Source organism: Lampetra planeri, chromosome 43 (assembly GCF_965212315.1).
Source record: "Lampetra planeri chromosome 43, kcLamPlan1.2.h2, whole genome shotgun sequence".
Taxonomy (NCBI): domain Eukaryota; kingdom Metazoa; phylum Chordata; class Hyperoartia; order Petromyzontiformes; family Petromyzontidae; genus Lampetra; species Lampetra planeri.
Genome location: NC_136149.1, coordinates 6,620,247 through 6,635,521, shown reverse-complemented (window position 1 = coordinate 6,635,521; position 15,275 = coordinate 6,620,247). Strand labels below are relative to the sequence as shown.

The following is a 15,275-nucleotide window of genomic DNA, read 5'->3' as shown; positions in this document are numbered from 1 at the left end:
AAAGCAAACAGTAATCTCACCAGAAACAACTGCGTCATTCACCAACACCGATTTACCACAGTGGTGAAGTATGGTGAATCAACACCACACGAATCAAAACATTAGAAAAGTGAAATGTATTTTATTTAACCAGATGAGATGAAAACTCCAAGAACCCAGGATAAAGTCTCATTTGCAAGTGACCTGGATCACCGAAATGTTCTTGTCAATGAAAGTACTGAATAAATAAAATAGAAATCTGACCAAAACAATTTCGTCACGAGAAATCCAAAATACATTGCACTAAAATAAATGTTGAATGCGTTACTTGTCGCCTGAATCGGCTCAAGTAGATTAATTTTGAAGCTATCGTGACTCGCATTGGATTTGTGATCAAGTTTCCCGGCAAGAACGGTGAGTGGCGTCTTCACAACAATAGTGAACATCACAGAAAAGTCAAACTCAGCCACCCTCCTCCTTCTCATTATCAATCATCATTGTCACTGCATCCATCATCACCATTACCCCGCACGCATAAGGGATTCGTCTGAATGAGCGGACGCGCGGGATTGGTCAGATTTGCACACGGAGACTCGATGAGTCATGTGACGTGACTAAAGCAGGTCGATACGATGATGATTGACATCCACAGCACAGGTGCAGACAATGATCAGTGACGTCACCAACACAGGTGAATGCGGTAATTGGTGACGTCGCCAGCATAGGTGAGTATTTAAGCCCCACGCGAGAGGACTTTTGTGGTCGCTGGTGGTCTTTACATCCTGGTGAGTGCCGTTTCTTGGCGTCTTGAATGCGGCGGGACCCCGTGGAGACGGCATCCGTGGATTTGTCGCGTTGGTTCGAGATCGAGGCAGCTGCTCAAGTCTGGGTCCTGATTTGTTTAAAAAAGCCACTTAATCTCGCGGCTGTCTCCAGAAAGAAATATTCGTATTCTGTGGAGGGTTGCTCCTTTGAGTTAACCTGTGTAGATTGTATACGCGTGTGTAATGTGAGCGGTAGTGTAGCGGTTGGCGTGCTGGGATCATGAACTCGGTGACCCGAGTGCAGGTATTGGCCGAGTATCACGAAGTATTCTTCACCAGTCCTGGGCCTTGCTTTGGTCGACTTGGCCGCCAAATGAGACGGTGTGGTTGTGAACTTTTCTAAAAGGACAAAGGTGGACGGGCGTAGTGCTGGCCAACCACCTCGTGTGGTGTGCTGGCCTTGAATAGATTCTCACAAGTCTAAAGGCGATATGCGGGTGATTGTGGTTTTTGTTTTTGTTTTTTGTTTCCTTCATCGTTGTAATGAGGTACGTGTTCATTTAAAGAACCTCGTGATGCCTTCGTCTGCTGCCGCCATGGAGGATTTGAGCGCTGTCATGGACATCTTCGTGCGCGAGTTCTGCGCCAGCTGTGAAGGAGGCGCGGGGAGCATCTCCATGAGGAAGCACGTGCTGCAGAAACTGCTCGTGAAGCACATGCGGCCCTACCTGGCGGTGGGTTTCCAGCGGGCTTCGCGCGGCGGCACTGCGCACGGGTTTCTTGAGCAGTTCGCGTCACCGACTGCGTCTCATCGCACAGCTGTTCGGCCCTGAGATCGCGCACTGTGGGAGCCCAACGGCCTGTAGCCGCGAAGGCTCGAGCCGGCGCTCGAGTCCGTTGCTCGAGCGCGTGTAGCCACTGATAGGAGTTGATTTTGACGGCTTTTAATGACCACCATCGCACGTTGATTGTTGCTCGTACAGCACTGAGCAGAGATATTGGTGTATTGCCTGTAACAAACTGTCACTACTGCAGGGCGCCTGCCACCCGGCTGAAGTGCGCAAGATCATGGGGGATCTTCATGAGAACCAAGGCGCCAGCGTGGACTTCCAAGCGTTCATGGCCACGTGGACGCGGATTCTCGTGGCCGGCCATGCTCCGTTCCATGAGCGCGTGTTCCTCACCAAGGGGCCCCGTGGCACGCCCATTGTTGCTGATGAACCAAAATAAATGCCTTTAAAATATGAATAAAATCTCTGGCAAACTGGTTGTTCCTGGTCTTGTTGAATCGGCGAGCAGTGGTTGTGGCTGGCTCTTTTCTTGATGCAAATTTGGTTACGGGCAATGGCGGTGGGCTTAATGGTACTCCCTAGGTTTGTTGGCCACAAAGAGCAACGAGCATGTATTATTCTCACAGATGTTTGGCAAAATCGGCCTATGTACTGTTTCAAAATAGGTCTGTCTTGGGTAGCACTTAACACCCATTTGCTCTCCGAAAACAGGTACATCCCTGAAATGTATTTTATTCCAGACAAATAGGTGTAACGTTTCCGTTTAAGATGTATGGGATCTTGGAAAGAAAATGCAACATAAAAATTTCCAGTCTCACGCCTGGCGAGTGATTTAAATGGAAGGTTTTCTTCCGGTGTGCTCATTGAGGCTAAACCTGTGAATTGATGTGAAAACGCGAGAATCTGCAGTGCATGCCCCCAAAGCTGAGCTCGTGGTAAACGAGCTGAAAAAGTCACGTATCAGGTCGCTATGCAAATGCAGCACCAGTCCGGCAGAATCCCTTCCGGCTGAGTCCTGCCGAGAAGGAACACGTTCAATCGGCCGTCAATGACATGCTGACGGCCGACATCATTTCACCCTCATCCAGTCCGTGGGGAGCACCTATCGTTCTGGTTAAAAAGCAAGACAGGTCCTTGCGATTTTGTGTAGATTTCCGTCGCCTGAATAAAATCTCCGTGGCCGACGCGTATCCGCTCCCCAGAATGGACGAGTCCCTGGACGCATTGTCCGGGACGCGGAATTTTTCTACACTTGACTTACTGTCGGGATTCTGGCAGCTGCCACTCGACGATGAGTCTAAACCTAAGACAGCATTCCGGACCCCAGGGGGCCTGTTCCAGTTTAATCGGTTGCCCATGGGACTCCACTCTGCTCCCGCGACGTTTCAGCGCCTTATGGAATTGGTTTTGTCGGGTCTGCAATGGGATACTTGCTTAATTTATCTTGACAATGTCATTGTTTTCAGTAAAACCTTTGAGGAACACTTCCAGCGATTAAGAGGGGTGTTCTTGCGGATGCGTTCGGCTAAGTTAAAGTTTAAACCGGCGAAATGCCACCTTCTGCGGAAATCCGTAAGGTACTTGGGCCACATTGTCGATTCTTCGGGGATCTCCACCGATCCCGCGAAGACGAATTGTGTCAGTTCATGGCCAACGCCCATGTCGGTTTCTGAGGTCCGCAGCTTCATTGGTTTTGCGTCATACTACCGCCGATTCGTGGAGCATTTCGCCACCATTGCCAAACCCTTGCACGCTCTAACAGCCAAAGGAGTCAGGTTTCGATGGGGGCCAGAGGAGGAGGCCGCGTTCTGCTCCCTTCGGGACGCCTTGGTGGGTGCCCCGCCCTTACGTTGACTTTACGAGTCCCTTCTTGCTGGATACTGATGCTAGTAACACGGGCATTGGGGGGGTGCTCTCACAGGTCGTTGGTGGAGTTGAACGGGTGGTCGCCTATGGTAGCAGGGTTTTGTCGCCTGCGGAACAGCGCTACTGCATCACCCGTCGCGAGTTGCTGACTATTGTTTTTTTTGTGCAGCAATTTCGACCTTATCTCTATGGCCGTCATTTTACGGTCCGGACGGACCACGCGGCGCTTCAGTATTCATTGAGGGTCGCCCAACCCTCGGGCCAATTGTCACGGTGGTTGGAAGTCCTCCAGGACTATCAATTTACGACCACTTACCGTAAGGGGTTGCGCCACTCCAACGCGGATGCCCTGTCGCGGTTGTTGCCTAGTCCTGAATGTGCGTGCTTGATAGGGTCGGCGGGCTGTAAACCGCCAGGTGCTGTGCCCGAGAGTGAGTTGGTCGCGGCCATGAATGCGCCGATGGTTGACGTTCCCGCTACCCCTGCGGGCGGGGACTCGCTACTCTCACTGTCTCTCGTTGAGTGGGGCCGACTCCAGATGGCTGACAGCTCCCTGCTCGCGTTGCGTCGTAGGGCGGGGGTCCCGAGGAGGGTCGAACACGGGCTGGCTCCTGGCTGCTCAAGCAGGGCCTGCTAATGAGGTGGGACAATATGTCCCGGCGGCACGCACTCGTCGTGCCTTCCGCTATGCGGGGCAAAGTTGTTTTGGCCGCACACGAACGCCTCTTACATCTGGGGGTAAACAAAACGCTTGCTCTGCTCCAGCGTGACTATTATTGGCCGGGGATGGGGAGCGATGTGGTCAATATACTGAAGGGGTGTGTGAATTGCGCCAAACGGAAACCACCGCCCGTTGCGCCAAATCCACCTCTGCAGTCTATTCAGGTCTCGCGCACCAACGAGCTCGTTGCGCTGGATATTTTGGGGCCTTTTCCTGTCACGCCTAGGGGTAACAAGTACCTGTTGGTTGGTGTGGAATACTTTACCCGATGGCCTATGGCGTGGCCACTCGCCAACCAGTCAGCGGCGGCCGTGGCGGACGCTTATGTCCAAGGCTACGTCTTGGACAAGGGGGCTCCCGAACGCTTGCTGACCGACCAGGGAAAGAATTTTTCGAGTAAATTGCTGCAGGAGGTGTGCGACCTTTTGGGTACTAAAAAGGTGCGTACCTCCCCGTACCACCCACAGACTGACGGGATGGTGGAGCGACTCCACAGGACTTTAACCTCCATGTTGTGCCAGCAGGTGTGCGAGGCACAGGTTGACTGGGACTTGCAGGTCCCGGGGGTCCTCGCCGCGTATAGAATGGCCCCCCATGCAGCTACGGGGTTTTCCCCATTTTATCTGATGTATGGTCGAGAGGCCGATCCGCCCATGGAGACTCAGCTGGGACTTTCCGTGCCACGGCCTAATTCCAAATTGGCCGACCATATTAAATTTAACATTGCTAAACTCGCCGAGGCACGGGAGGCCGCATGGCTTAATTCGAGATCTCGGCAAGTCGCCAACGAGCGCTTGCCAGCACAGAAGGTGTCCGTGCACGATTGGAAACCGGGCGATAGGGCCTGGCTGCACTGCCCTCATGCACCTTTGGCTACGGCGCCTAAATTGTTGAGGTCATGGCGGGGACCCGTGGAGGTCGTGCGGGTTGCACGCCCCCAGTGTGTTCAGATAAAATGGGGAAAGCGCCGGTGGTACGTTCACCCCTCCCCACTGAAACCGTTCTCGCCACCATATGGTTTTCCTTTGTGTCGTGATGACCGAGCATGTGATGTGACCGACGACCCGGAGAGGGAAATTTCTTCGCCTGATCCTCACATGTTTTCGCCTGATCCGCTCCCAGGTGTCTTGGAACTGACGGCTGCCGACCACCGGCGACCGGATCCCCGCAGCACGGCCGGTTTTTCCAGGCCCGAACCGTGCCTTCCCGGGCTGCCAGAGGCACCGGACGGTCGACAGCGTCTCGTCCCGTACGACGGACCGGCCAGGCGGACTCGCGCTAGGTCGTGCAACTTTTCCTGACCGAATAAATGGGGTGGGGATGCGGGCCGACGTGGCCGGAGCGTCTCGTCACTACGTTCCCCGTCCGCTCGACCGCTTTATCACCCATTCAAGGAGCGTGCGGAAGGCGGATCGGTAGTCAAGGAGACACTGGACACGTTTTTTTTTTCGGAATAACTTTTATTGTGTTGCTCGTCGGTTTGTACATAGGTTGTTGTTGTGTTGTGTTGTTGTTGTGTTACGGGGCACACTTGGGGAGTGGGGTTTTTTGTTGTTGTTTTGTTGTTGTTTGGCAGCCGGGCTTGCTGCGAGCTATGTGGGGGGGGGGGTGATGTAGTGGTGATACGCGCTGGCAGTAGGGATTGTGGGGTAGCACGTGGTGATTGGCTGTGTGTTGGTGACGCGCTGACGGTGAGGGATCGTAGGTCAGCGCGGGGTCATGGGTTATGTGATGGTGATTGGCTATGTGTTGGTGACGCGCGCTGACAGTGATGGATCATGTGGCAGCGCGTGGTGATTGATTATGTGCGCTGACACAAGCTGGAAGAAGGGATCGTGTGGCAGCGCGTGATGATTGGTCGACTAGGGTGGGTGCTCACATCGCGGTCCGCATAGGCTCCGTCTCCTTGAGTGGAGGGCTATATAAGGTGGTGCGCGCGGGCGCTCGGGGAGTTGTTGGTGACCAGTGAAGACGGAAGACGGAGGAGGAAGAGATAGGGCCCTGAGACACCTAGTCCCGCTGTCCTTGTAAGGTCCGGGGCCCTGTGTGGCTCAGAGGCTGGATCTTGGGACCCGGGGGCCGGACGTCCGTGTGAGGACCGGGCAGCGGGACCCAGTGGTCGTAACCCATACCCAAGCTGGGGTGGGTCTAGAGGTTCCCCCGGATGCTACGGGGCTGGAATGCCCGTGTGTGTGTAGCCGGGTGGAACGTGTAGCTTGAGCTGTAGTAACCACACGTGTCGGGTGGAACGTGTAGCGTGAGCTGTAATAACCACACGTGTCGGGTGGAACGTGTAGCGTGAGCTGTAGTGACCACACGTGTTATTGTGGCAACCAAGTGTTAATAAAGTGTGTTACCCGTCAAGTGGTCTCCCGCCGTAGTTTACTATACTACATATGCACCTGGAGATCTCTGCTCGAGGCACACAGCTGGGAAACATCACAATGATTACGAATGAAAGGTGACCGAAGTCACAATATTGAACACGTATAACCCGTAAAAACAAAGTTTTTCACTATAAATCCTTTATATGCGTGGCGGCTAGAGTCCTCTCGTCCTCTGGCTTGAGATGGCTGCCACCTATGGGTCAGATGATTGCATGCCACCATTAAGCAATTGGTAATTAAATATAATATTTTTGTCTTAAAAAGTGTAAAATTTTGGAAAAAAATTTCACGACCATTGTCACGCACAACGAGTCTGTGTGCAAAATGTCAGCTCGATTGGATCACGGGATGTGGGTTAAAAAACGACCGAAAGATTTGCATGGTCGTAAGCGCGCAAGTGAACTTAATATAAAGGATTTAAAAATATATTCGCCTGTGGAGGACGCGGGGATCGATCCTGCGACCTTTGGCATGGGAAGCGAGGGCGCTACCAACTGCGCTACTCCGCCACGGCCTGTGGAGGTGTCACGCTCTGGGCTCCTACACTGTGACGTTCAGCCAAAGCCATGAATGAGTTCTATTTGAATAAATGTAAAAAAAATTATTCGCCTGTGGAGGACGCGGGGATCGATCCCGCGACCTTCGGCATGGGAAGCGAGGGCGCTAGCAACTGCGCTACTCCGCCACGGCCTGCGGAGGTGTCACGCTCTGTGCTCCTACACTGTGACGTTCAGCCAAAGCCATGAATGAGTTCTATTTGAATAAATGTAAAAGAAAATTTTTTGGTCTAAAAAGTGTAAAATTTTGGAAAAAATGTTTCACGAACATTAATTGTCACGCACAACGAGTCTGTGTGGAAAATGTCAGCTCGATTGGATCACGGGAAGTGGATTAAAAAACGACCGAAAGATTTACACGGTCGTAAGCAAGCAAGCAAGCGAACTTAATATAAAGGATTTAAAAAGGTGTGGAATGTTTGTTGCAACAACAAAAAACAATGTGGCAGTTTAATGAGTCCTGCAGGAAACGCAAAATCGTGCTAGCAGCGTCTGTAATGCACGCGGGGTTCTCATTTCGGTAAGTTCGCGATGAATGTTGATGACGCCGAAGGATAAATGGGTTGAATAATGCGGTTCTGGCACGTGAATTGGTATGGGTTCCGGAGTCTGACCAAGGGGAAGGTTTCAGTCATTTTGTTGCTGAAGGCTGAAAGTCGAGAGGCCGCGCTCTGGTGGCGCCACTGCTCAGAGCCCCATTTCCACTCGATGTGCAGCCGCATGGTGCCAATCCCAGTGCGGTGTCTGAGGGGCTAGAGTGCGAGATCTGTCTGGATTTCAGGGACATTAGGCAACTACTCAAATGGCCCAGCCTTCCCCTACCCCTCATCCCATTCACCAACACCGATTTACCACAGTGGTGAAGGATGGTCAATCATCAATTTAAATGTCTTTTGTGTAACCAGATGCGATGAAAAATCCAAGAGACCAGGATAAAGTCTAATTTGGAAGTGACCTAGATCAGCTAAATAACAATAATAATAATTAAAGTACAGAATAAAGCAAACATTAATCTCACCAGAAACAACTGCGTCATTCACCAACACCGATTTACCACAGTGGTGAAGTATGGTGAATCAACACCACACGAATCAAAACATTAGAAAAGTGAAATGTATTTTATTTAACCAGATGAGATGAAAACTCCAAGAACCCAGGATAAAGTCTCATTTGCAAGTGACCTGGATCACCGAAATGTTCTTGTCAATGAAAGTACTGAATAAATAAAATAGAAATCTGACCAAAACAATTTCGTCACGAGAAATCCAAAATACATTGCACTAAAATAAATGTTGAATGCGTTACTTGTCGCCTGAATCGGCTCAAGTAGATTAATTTAGAAGCTATCGTGACTCGCATTGGATTTGTGATCAAGTTTCCCGGCAAGAACGGTGAGTGGCGTCTTCACAACAATAGTGAACATCACAGAAAAAGTCAAACTCAGCCACCCTCCTCCTTCTCATTATCAATCATCATTGTCACTGCATCCATCATCACCATTACCCCGCACGCATAAGGGATTCGTCTGAATGAGCGGACGCGCGGGATTGGTCAGATTTGCACACGGAGACTCGATGAGTCATGTGACGTGACTAAAGCAGGTCGATACGATGATGATTGACATCCACAGCACAGGTGCAGACAATGATCAGTGACGTCACCAACACAGGTGAATGCGGTAATTGGTGACGTCGCCAGCATAGGTGAGTATTTAAGCCCCACGCGAGAGGACTTTTGTGGTCGCTGGTGGTCTTTACATCCTGGTGAGTGCCGTTTCTTGGCGTCTTGAATGCGGCGGGACCCCGTGGAGACGGCATCCGTGGATTTGTCGCGTTGGTTCGAGATCGAGGCAGCTGCTCAAGTCTGGGTCCTGATTTGTTTAAAAAAGCCACTTAATCTCGCGGCTGTCTCCAGAAAGAAATATTCGTATTCTGTGGAGGGTTGCTCCTTTGAGTTAACCTGTGTAGATTGTATACGCGTGTGTAATGTGAGCGGTAGTGTAGCGGTTGGCGTGCTGGGATCATGAACTCGGTGACCCGAGTGCAGGTATTGGCCGAGTATCACGAAGTATTCTTCACCAGTCCTGGGCCTTCCTTTGGTCGACTTGGCCGCCAAATGAGACGGTGTGGTTGTGAACTTTTCTAAAAGGACAAAGGTGGACGGGCGTAGTGCTGGCCAACCACCTTCGTGTGGTGTGCTGGCCTTGAATAGATTCTCACAAGTCTAAAGGCGATATGCGGGTGATTGTGGTTTTTGTTTTTGTTTTTTGTTTCCTTCATCGTTGTAATGAGGTACGTGTTCATTTAAAGAACCTCGTGATGCCTTCGTCTGCTGCCGCCATGGAGGATTTGAGCGCTGTCATGGACATCTTCGTGCGCGAGTTCTGCGCCAGCTGTGAAGGAGGCGCGGGGAGCATCTCCATGAGGAAGCACGTGCTGCAGAAACTGCTCGTGAAGCACATGCGGCCCTACCTGGCGGTGGGTTTCCAGCGGGCTTCGCGCGGCGGCACTGCGCACGGGTTTCTTGAGCAGTTCGCGTCGCTGACTGCGTCTCATCGCACAGCTGTTCGGCCCTGAGATCGCGCACTGTGGGAGCCCAACGGCCTGTAGCCGCGAAGGCTCGAGCCGGCGCTCGAGTCCGTTGCTCGAGCGCGTGTAGCCACTGCTAGGGGTTGATTTTGACGGCTTTTAATGGCCACCATCGCACGTTGATTGTTGCTCCTACAGCACTGAGCAGAGTTATTGGTGTATTGCCTGTAACAAACTGTCACTACTGCAGGGCGCCTGCCACCCGGATGAAGTGCGCAAGATCATGGGGGATCTTCATGAGAACCAAGGCGCCAGCGTGGACTTCCAAGCGTTCATGGCCACGTGGACGCGGATTCTCGTGGCCGGCCATGCCCCGTTCCATGAGCGCGTGTTCCTCACCAAGGGGCCCCGTGGCACGCCCATTGTTGCTGATGAACCAAAATAAATGCCTTTAAAATATGAATAAAATCTCTGGCAAACTGGTTGTTCCTGGTCTTGGTGAATCGTGCGTGTGAAGTTGAATCGGCGAGCAGTGGTTGTGGCTGGCTCTTTTCTTGATGCAAATTTGGTTACGGGCAATGGCGGTGGGCTTAATGGTACTCCCTAGGTTTGTTGGCCACAAAGAGCAACGAGCATGTATTATTCTCACAGATGTTTGGCAAAATCGGCCTATGTACTGTTTCAAAATAGGTCTGTCTTGGGTAGCACTTAACACCCATTTGCTCTCCGAAAACAGGTACATCCCTGAAATGTATTTTATTCCAGACAAATAGGTGTAACGTTTCCGTTTAAGATGTATGGGATCTTGGAAAGAAAATGCAACAAAAAAATTTCCAGTCTCACGCCTGGCGAGTGATTTAAATGGAAGGTTTTCTTCCGGTGTGCTCATTGAGGCTAAACCTGTGAATTGATGTGAAAACGCGAGAATCTGCAGTGCATGCCCCCAAAGCTGAGCTCGTGGTAAACGAGCTGAAAAAGTCACGTATCAGGTCGCTATGCAAATGCAGCACCAGTCCGGCAGAATCCCTTCCGGCTGAGTCCTGCCGAGAAGGAACACGTTCAATCGGCCGTCAATGACATGCTGACGGCCGACATCATTTCACCCTCATCCAGTCTGTGGGGAGCACCTATCGTTCTGGTTAAAAAGCAAGACAGGTCCTTGCGATTTTGTGTAGATTTCCGTCGCCTGAATAAAATCTCCGTGGCCGACGCGTATCCGCTCCCCAGAATGGACGAGTCCCTGGACGCATTGTCCGGGACGCGGTATTTTTCTACACTTGACTTACTGTCGGGATTCTGGCAGCTGCCACTCGACGATGAGTCTAAACCTAAGACAGCATTCCGGACCCCAGGGGGCCTGTTCCAGTTTAATCGGTTGCCCATGGGACTCCACTCCGCTCCCGCGACGTTTCAGCGCCTTATGGAATTGGTTTTGTCGGGTCTGCAATGGGATACTTGCTTAATTTATCTTGACAATGTCATTGTTTTCAGTAAAACCTTTGAGGAACACTTCCAGCGATTAAGAGGGGTGTTCTTGCGGATGCGTTCGGCTAAGTTAAAGTTTAAACCGGCGAAATGCCACCTTCTGCGGAAATCCGTAAGGTACTTGGGCCACATTGTCGATTCTTCGGGGATCTCCACCGATTCTTCGGGGATCTCCAGCGATCCCGCGAAGACGAACTGTGTCAGTTCATGGCCAACGCCCATGTCGGTTTCTGAGGTCCGCAGCTTCATTGGTTTTGCGTCATACTACCGCCGATTCGTGGAGCATTTCGCCACCATTGCCAAACCCTTGCACGCTCTAACAGCCAAAGGAGTCAGGTTTCGATGGGGGCCAGAGGAGGAGGCCGCGTTCTGCTCCCTTCAGGACGCCTTGGTGGGTGCCCCGCCCTTACGTTACCCTGACTTTACGAGTCCCTTCTTGCTGGATACTGATGCTAGTAACACGGGCATTGGGGGGGTGCTCTCACAGGTCGTTGGGGGAGTTGAACGGGTGGTCGCCTATGGTAGCAGGGTTTTGTCGCCTGCGGAACAGCGCTACTGCATCACCCGTCGCGAGTTGCTGACTATTGTTTTTTTTGTGCAGCAATTTCGACCTTATCTCTATGGCCGTCATTTTACGGTCCGGACGGACCACGCGGCGCTTCAGTATTCATTGAGGGTCGCCCAACCCTCGGGCCAATTGTCACGGTGGTTGGAAGTCCTCCAGGACTATCAATTTACGACCACTTACCGTAAGGGGTTGCGCCACTCCAACGCGGATGCCCTGTCGCGGTTGTCGCCTAGTCCTGAATGTGCGTGCTTGATAGGGTCGGCGGGCTGTAAACCGCCAGGTGCTGTGCCCGAGAGTGAGTTGGTCGCGGCCATGAATACGCCGATGGTTGACGTTCCCGCTACCCCTGCGGGCGGGGACTCGCTACTCTCACTGTCTCTCGTTGAGTGGGGCCGACTCCAGATGGCTGACAGCTCCCTGCTCGCGTTGCGTCGTAGGGCGGGAGTCCTGAGGAAGGGTCGAACACGGGCTGGCTCCTGGCTGCTCAAGCAGGGCCTGCTAATGAGGTGGGACAATATGTCCCGGCGGCACGCACTCGTCGTGCCTTCCGCTATGCGGGGCAAAGTTGTTTTGGCCGCACACGAACGCCTCTTACATCTGGGGGTAAACAAAACGCTTGCTCTGCTCCAGCGTGACTATTATTGGCCGGGGATGGGGAGCGATGTGGTCAATATACTGAAGGGGTGTGTGAATTGCGCCAAACGGAAACCACCGCCCGTTGCGCCAAATCCACCGCTGCAGTCTATTCAGGTCTCGCGCACCAACGAGCTCGTTGCGCTGGATATTTTGGGGCCTTTTCCTGTCACGCCTAGGGGTAACAAGTACCTGTTGGTTGGTGTGGAATACTTTACCCGATGGCCTATGGCGTGGCCACTCGCCAACCAGTCAGCGGCGGCCGTGGCGGACGCTTATGTCCAAGGCTACGTCTTGGACAAGGGGGCTCCCGAACGCTTGCTGACCGACCAGGGAAAGAATTTTTCGAGTAAATTGCTGCAGGAGGTGTGCGACCTTTTGGGTACTAAAAAGGTGCGTACCTCCCCGTACCACCCACAGACTGACGGGATGGTGGAGCGACTCCCCAGGACTTTAACCTCCATGTTGTGCCAGCAGGTGTGCGAGGCACAGGTTGACTGGGACTTGCAGGTCCCGGGGGTCCTCGCCGCGTATAGAATGGCCCCCCATGCAGCTACGGGGTTTTCCCCATTTTATCTGATGTATGGTCGAGAGGCCGATCCGCCCATGGAGACTCAGCTGGGACTTTCCGTGCCACGGCCTAATTCCAAATTGGCCGACCATATTAAATTTAACATTGCTAAACTCGCCGAGGCACGGGAGGCCGCATGGCTTAATTCGAGATCTCGGCAAGTCGCCAACGAGCGCTTGCCAGCACAGAAGGTGTCCGTGCACGATTGGAAACCGGGCGATAGGGCCTGGCTGCACTGCCCTCATGCACCTTTGGCTACGGCGCCTAAATTGTTGAGGTCATGGCGGGGACCCGTGGAGGTCGTGCGGGTTGCACGCCCCCAGTGTGTTCAGATAAAATGGGGAAAGCGCCGGTGGTACGTTCACCCCTCCCGACTGAAACCGTTCTCACCACCATATGGCCTTCCTTTGTGACGTGATGACCGAGCATGTGATGTGACCGACGACCCGGGGAGGGAAATTTCTTCGCCTGATCCTCACATGTTTTCGCCTGATCCGCTCCCAGGTGTCTTGGAACTGACTGCTGCCGACCACCGGCGACCGGATCCCCGCAGCACGGCCGGTTCTTCCAGGCCCGAACCGTGCCTTCCCGGGCTGCCGGAGGCACCGGACGGTCGACAGCGTCTCGTCCCGTACGACGGACCGGCCAGGCGGACTCGCGCTAGGTCGTGCAACTTTTCCTGACCGAATAAATGGGGTGGGGATGCGGGCCGACGCGGCCGGAGCGTCTCGTCACTACGTTCCCCGTCCGCTCGACCGCTTTATCACCCATTCAAGGAGCGTGCGGAAGGGGGATCGGTAGTCAAGGAGACACTGGACACGTTTTTTTTTTCGGAATAACTTTTATTGTGTTGCTCGTCGGTTTGTACATAGGTTGTTGTTGTGTTGTGTTGTTGTTGTGTTATGGGGCACACTTGGGGAGTGGGGTTTTTTGTTGTTGTTTTGTTGTTGTTTGGCAGCCGGGCTTGCTGCGAGCTATGTGGGGGGGGTGATGTAGTGGTGATACGCGCTGGCAGTAGGGATTGTGGGGTAGCACGTGGTGATTGGCTGTGTGTTGGTGACGCGCTGACGGTGAGGGATCGTAGGTCAGCGCGGGGTCATGGGTTATGTGATGGTGATTGGCTATGTGTTGGTGATGCGCGCTGACAGTGATGGATCATGTGGCAGCGCGTGGTGATTGATTATGTGCGCTGACACAAGCTGGAAGAAGGGATCGTGTGGCAGCGCGTGATGATTGGTCGACTAGGGTGGGTGCTCACATCGCGGTCCGCATAGGCTCCGTCTCCTTGGAGTGGAGGGCTATATAAGGTGGTGCGCGCGGGCGCTCGGGGAGTTGTTGGTGACCAGTGAAGACGGAAGACGGAGGAGGAAGAGATAGGGCCCTGAGACACCTAGTCCCGCTGTCCTTGTAAGGACCGGGGCCCTGTGTGGCTCAGAGGCTGGATCTTGGGACCCGGGGGCCGGACGTCCGTGTGAGGACCGGGCAGCGGGACCCAGTGGTCGTAACCCATACCCAAGCTGGGGTGGGTCTAGAGGTTCCCCCGGATGCTACGGGGCTGGAATGCCCGTGTGTGTGTAGCCGGGTGGAACGTGTAGCTTGAGCTGTAGTAACCACACGTGTCGGGTGGAACGTGTAGCGTGAGCTGTAATAACCACACGTGTCGGGTGGAACGTGTAGCGTGAGCTGTAGTGACCACACGTGTTATTGTGGCAACCAAGTGTTAATAAAGTGTGTTACCCGTCAAGTGGTCTCCCGCCGTAGTTTACTATACTACATATGCACCTGGAGATCTCTGCTCGAGGCACACAGCTGGGAAACATCACAATGATTACGAATGAAAGGTGACCGAAGTCACAATATTGAACACGTATAACCCGTAAAAACAAAGTTTTTCACTATAAATCCTTTACATGCGTGGCGGCTAGAGTCCTCTCGTCCTCTGGCTTGAGATGGCTGCCACCTATGGGTCAGATGATTGCATGCCACCATTAAGCAATTGGTAATTAAATATAATATTTTTGTCTTAAAAAGTGTCAAATTTTGGAAAAAAATTTCACGACCATTGTCACGCACAACGAGTCTGTGTGCAAAATGTCAGCTCGATTGGATCACGGGAAGTGGGTTAAAAAACGACCGAAAGATTTGCACGGTCGTAAGCGCGCAAGTGAACTTAATATAAAGGATTTAATAATATATTCGCCTGTGGAGGATGCAGGGATCGATCCCGCGACCTTTGGCATGGGAAGCGAGGGCGCTACCAACTGCACTACTCCGCCACGGCCTGTGGAGGTGTCACGCTCTGGGCTCCTACACTGTGACGTTCAGCCAAAGCCATGAATGAGTTCTATTTGAATACATGTAAAATAAATGTTTCTTGCCTAAAAAGTGTAAAATTTAGGAAAAAATTTTCACGAACATTAATTGT

At 52.6% G+C, this 15,275-nt stretch overlaps 2 protein-coding genes across 4 annotated transcripts; both read left to right on the top strand.

Annotated features, from left to right (window-relative positions):
* Positions 1-681: 681 nt before the first annotated feature.
* Positions 682-2,010, top strand: LOC144732653 (uncharacterized). 2 transcript variants are annotated; one of them, XM_078614173.1, is made up of 3 exons: positions 682-764; positions 1,310-1,477; positions 1,779-2,010. In XM_078614173.1, exons 2-3 carry the CDS (start codon positions 1,319-1,321, stop codon positions 1,971-1,973), a joined length of 354 nt encoding a protein of 117 aa, XP_078470299.1. In that variant the 5' UTR covers positions 682-764; positions 1,310-1,318; the 3' UTR covers positions 1,974-2,010. The 2 variants fall into 2 exon arrangements, with proteins under 2 accessions (XP_078470299.1, XP_078470298.1); XM_078614172.1 differs by having other exon boundaries at positions 710-764; positions 1,292-1,477.
* A 6,735-nt stretch (positions 2,011-8,745) lies between these two features.
* LOC144732652 (uncharacterized) lies at positions 8,746-10,075 on the top strand. 2 transcript variants are annotated; one of them, XM_078614171.1, is made up of 3 exons: positions 8,746-8,828; positions 9,375-9,542; positions 9,844-10,075. In XM_078614171.1, the coding sequence occupies exons 2-3, from the start codon at positions 9,384-9,386 to the stop codon at positions 10,036-10,038; spliced, it is 354 nt and encodes a 117-aa protein (XP_078470297.1). In that variant the 5' UTR covers positions 8,746-8,828; positions 9,375-9,383; the 3' UTR covers positions 10,039-10,075. The 2 variants fall into 2 exon arrangements, with proteins under 2 accessions (XP_078470297.1, XP_078470296.1); XM_078614170.1 differs by having other exon boundaries at positions 8,774-8,828; positions 9,357-9,542.
* The last annotated feature ends 5,200 nt before the right edge of the window (positions 10,076-15,275 follow it).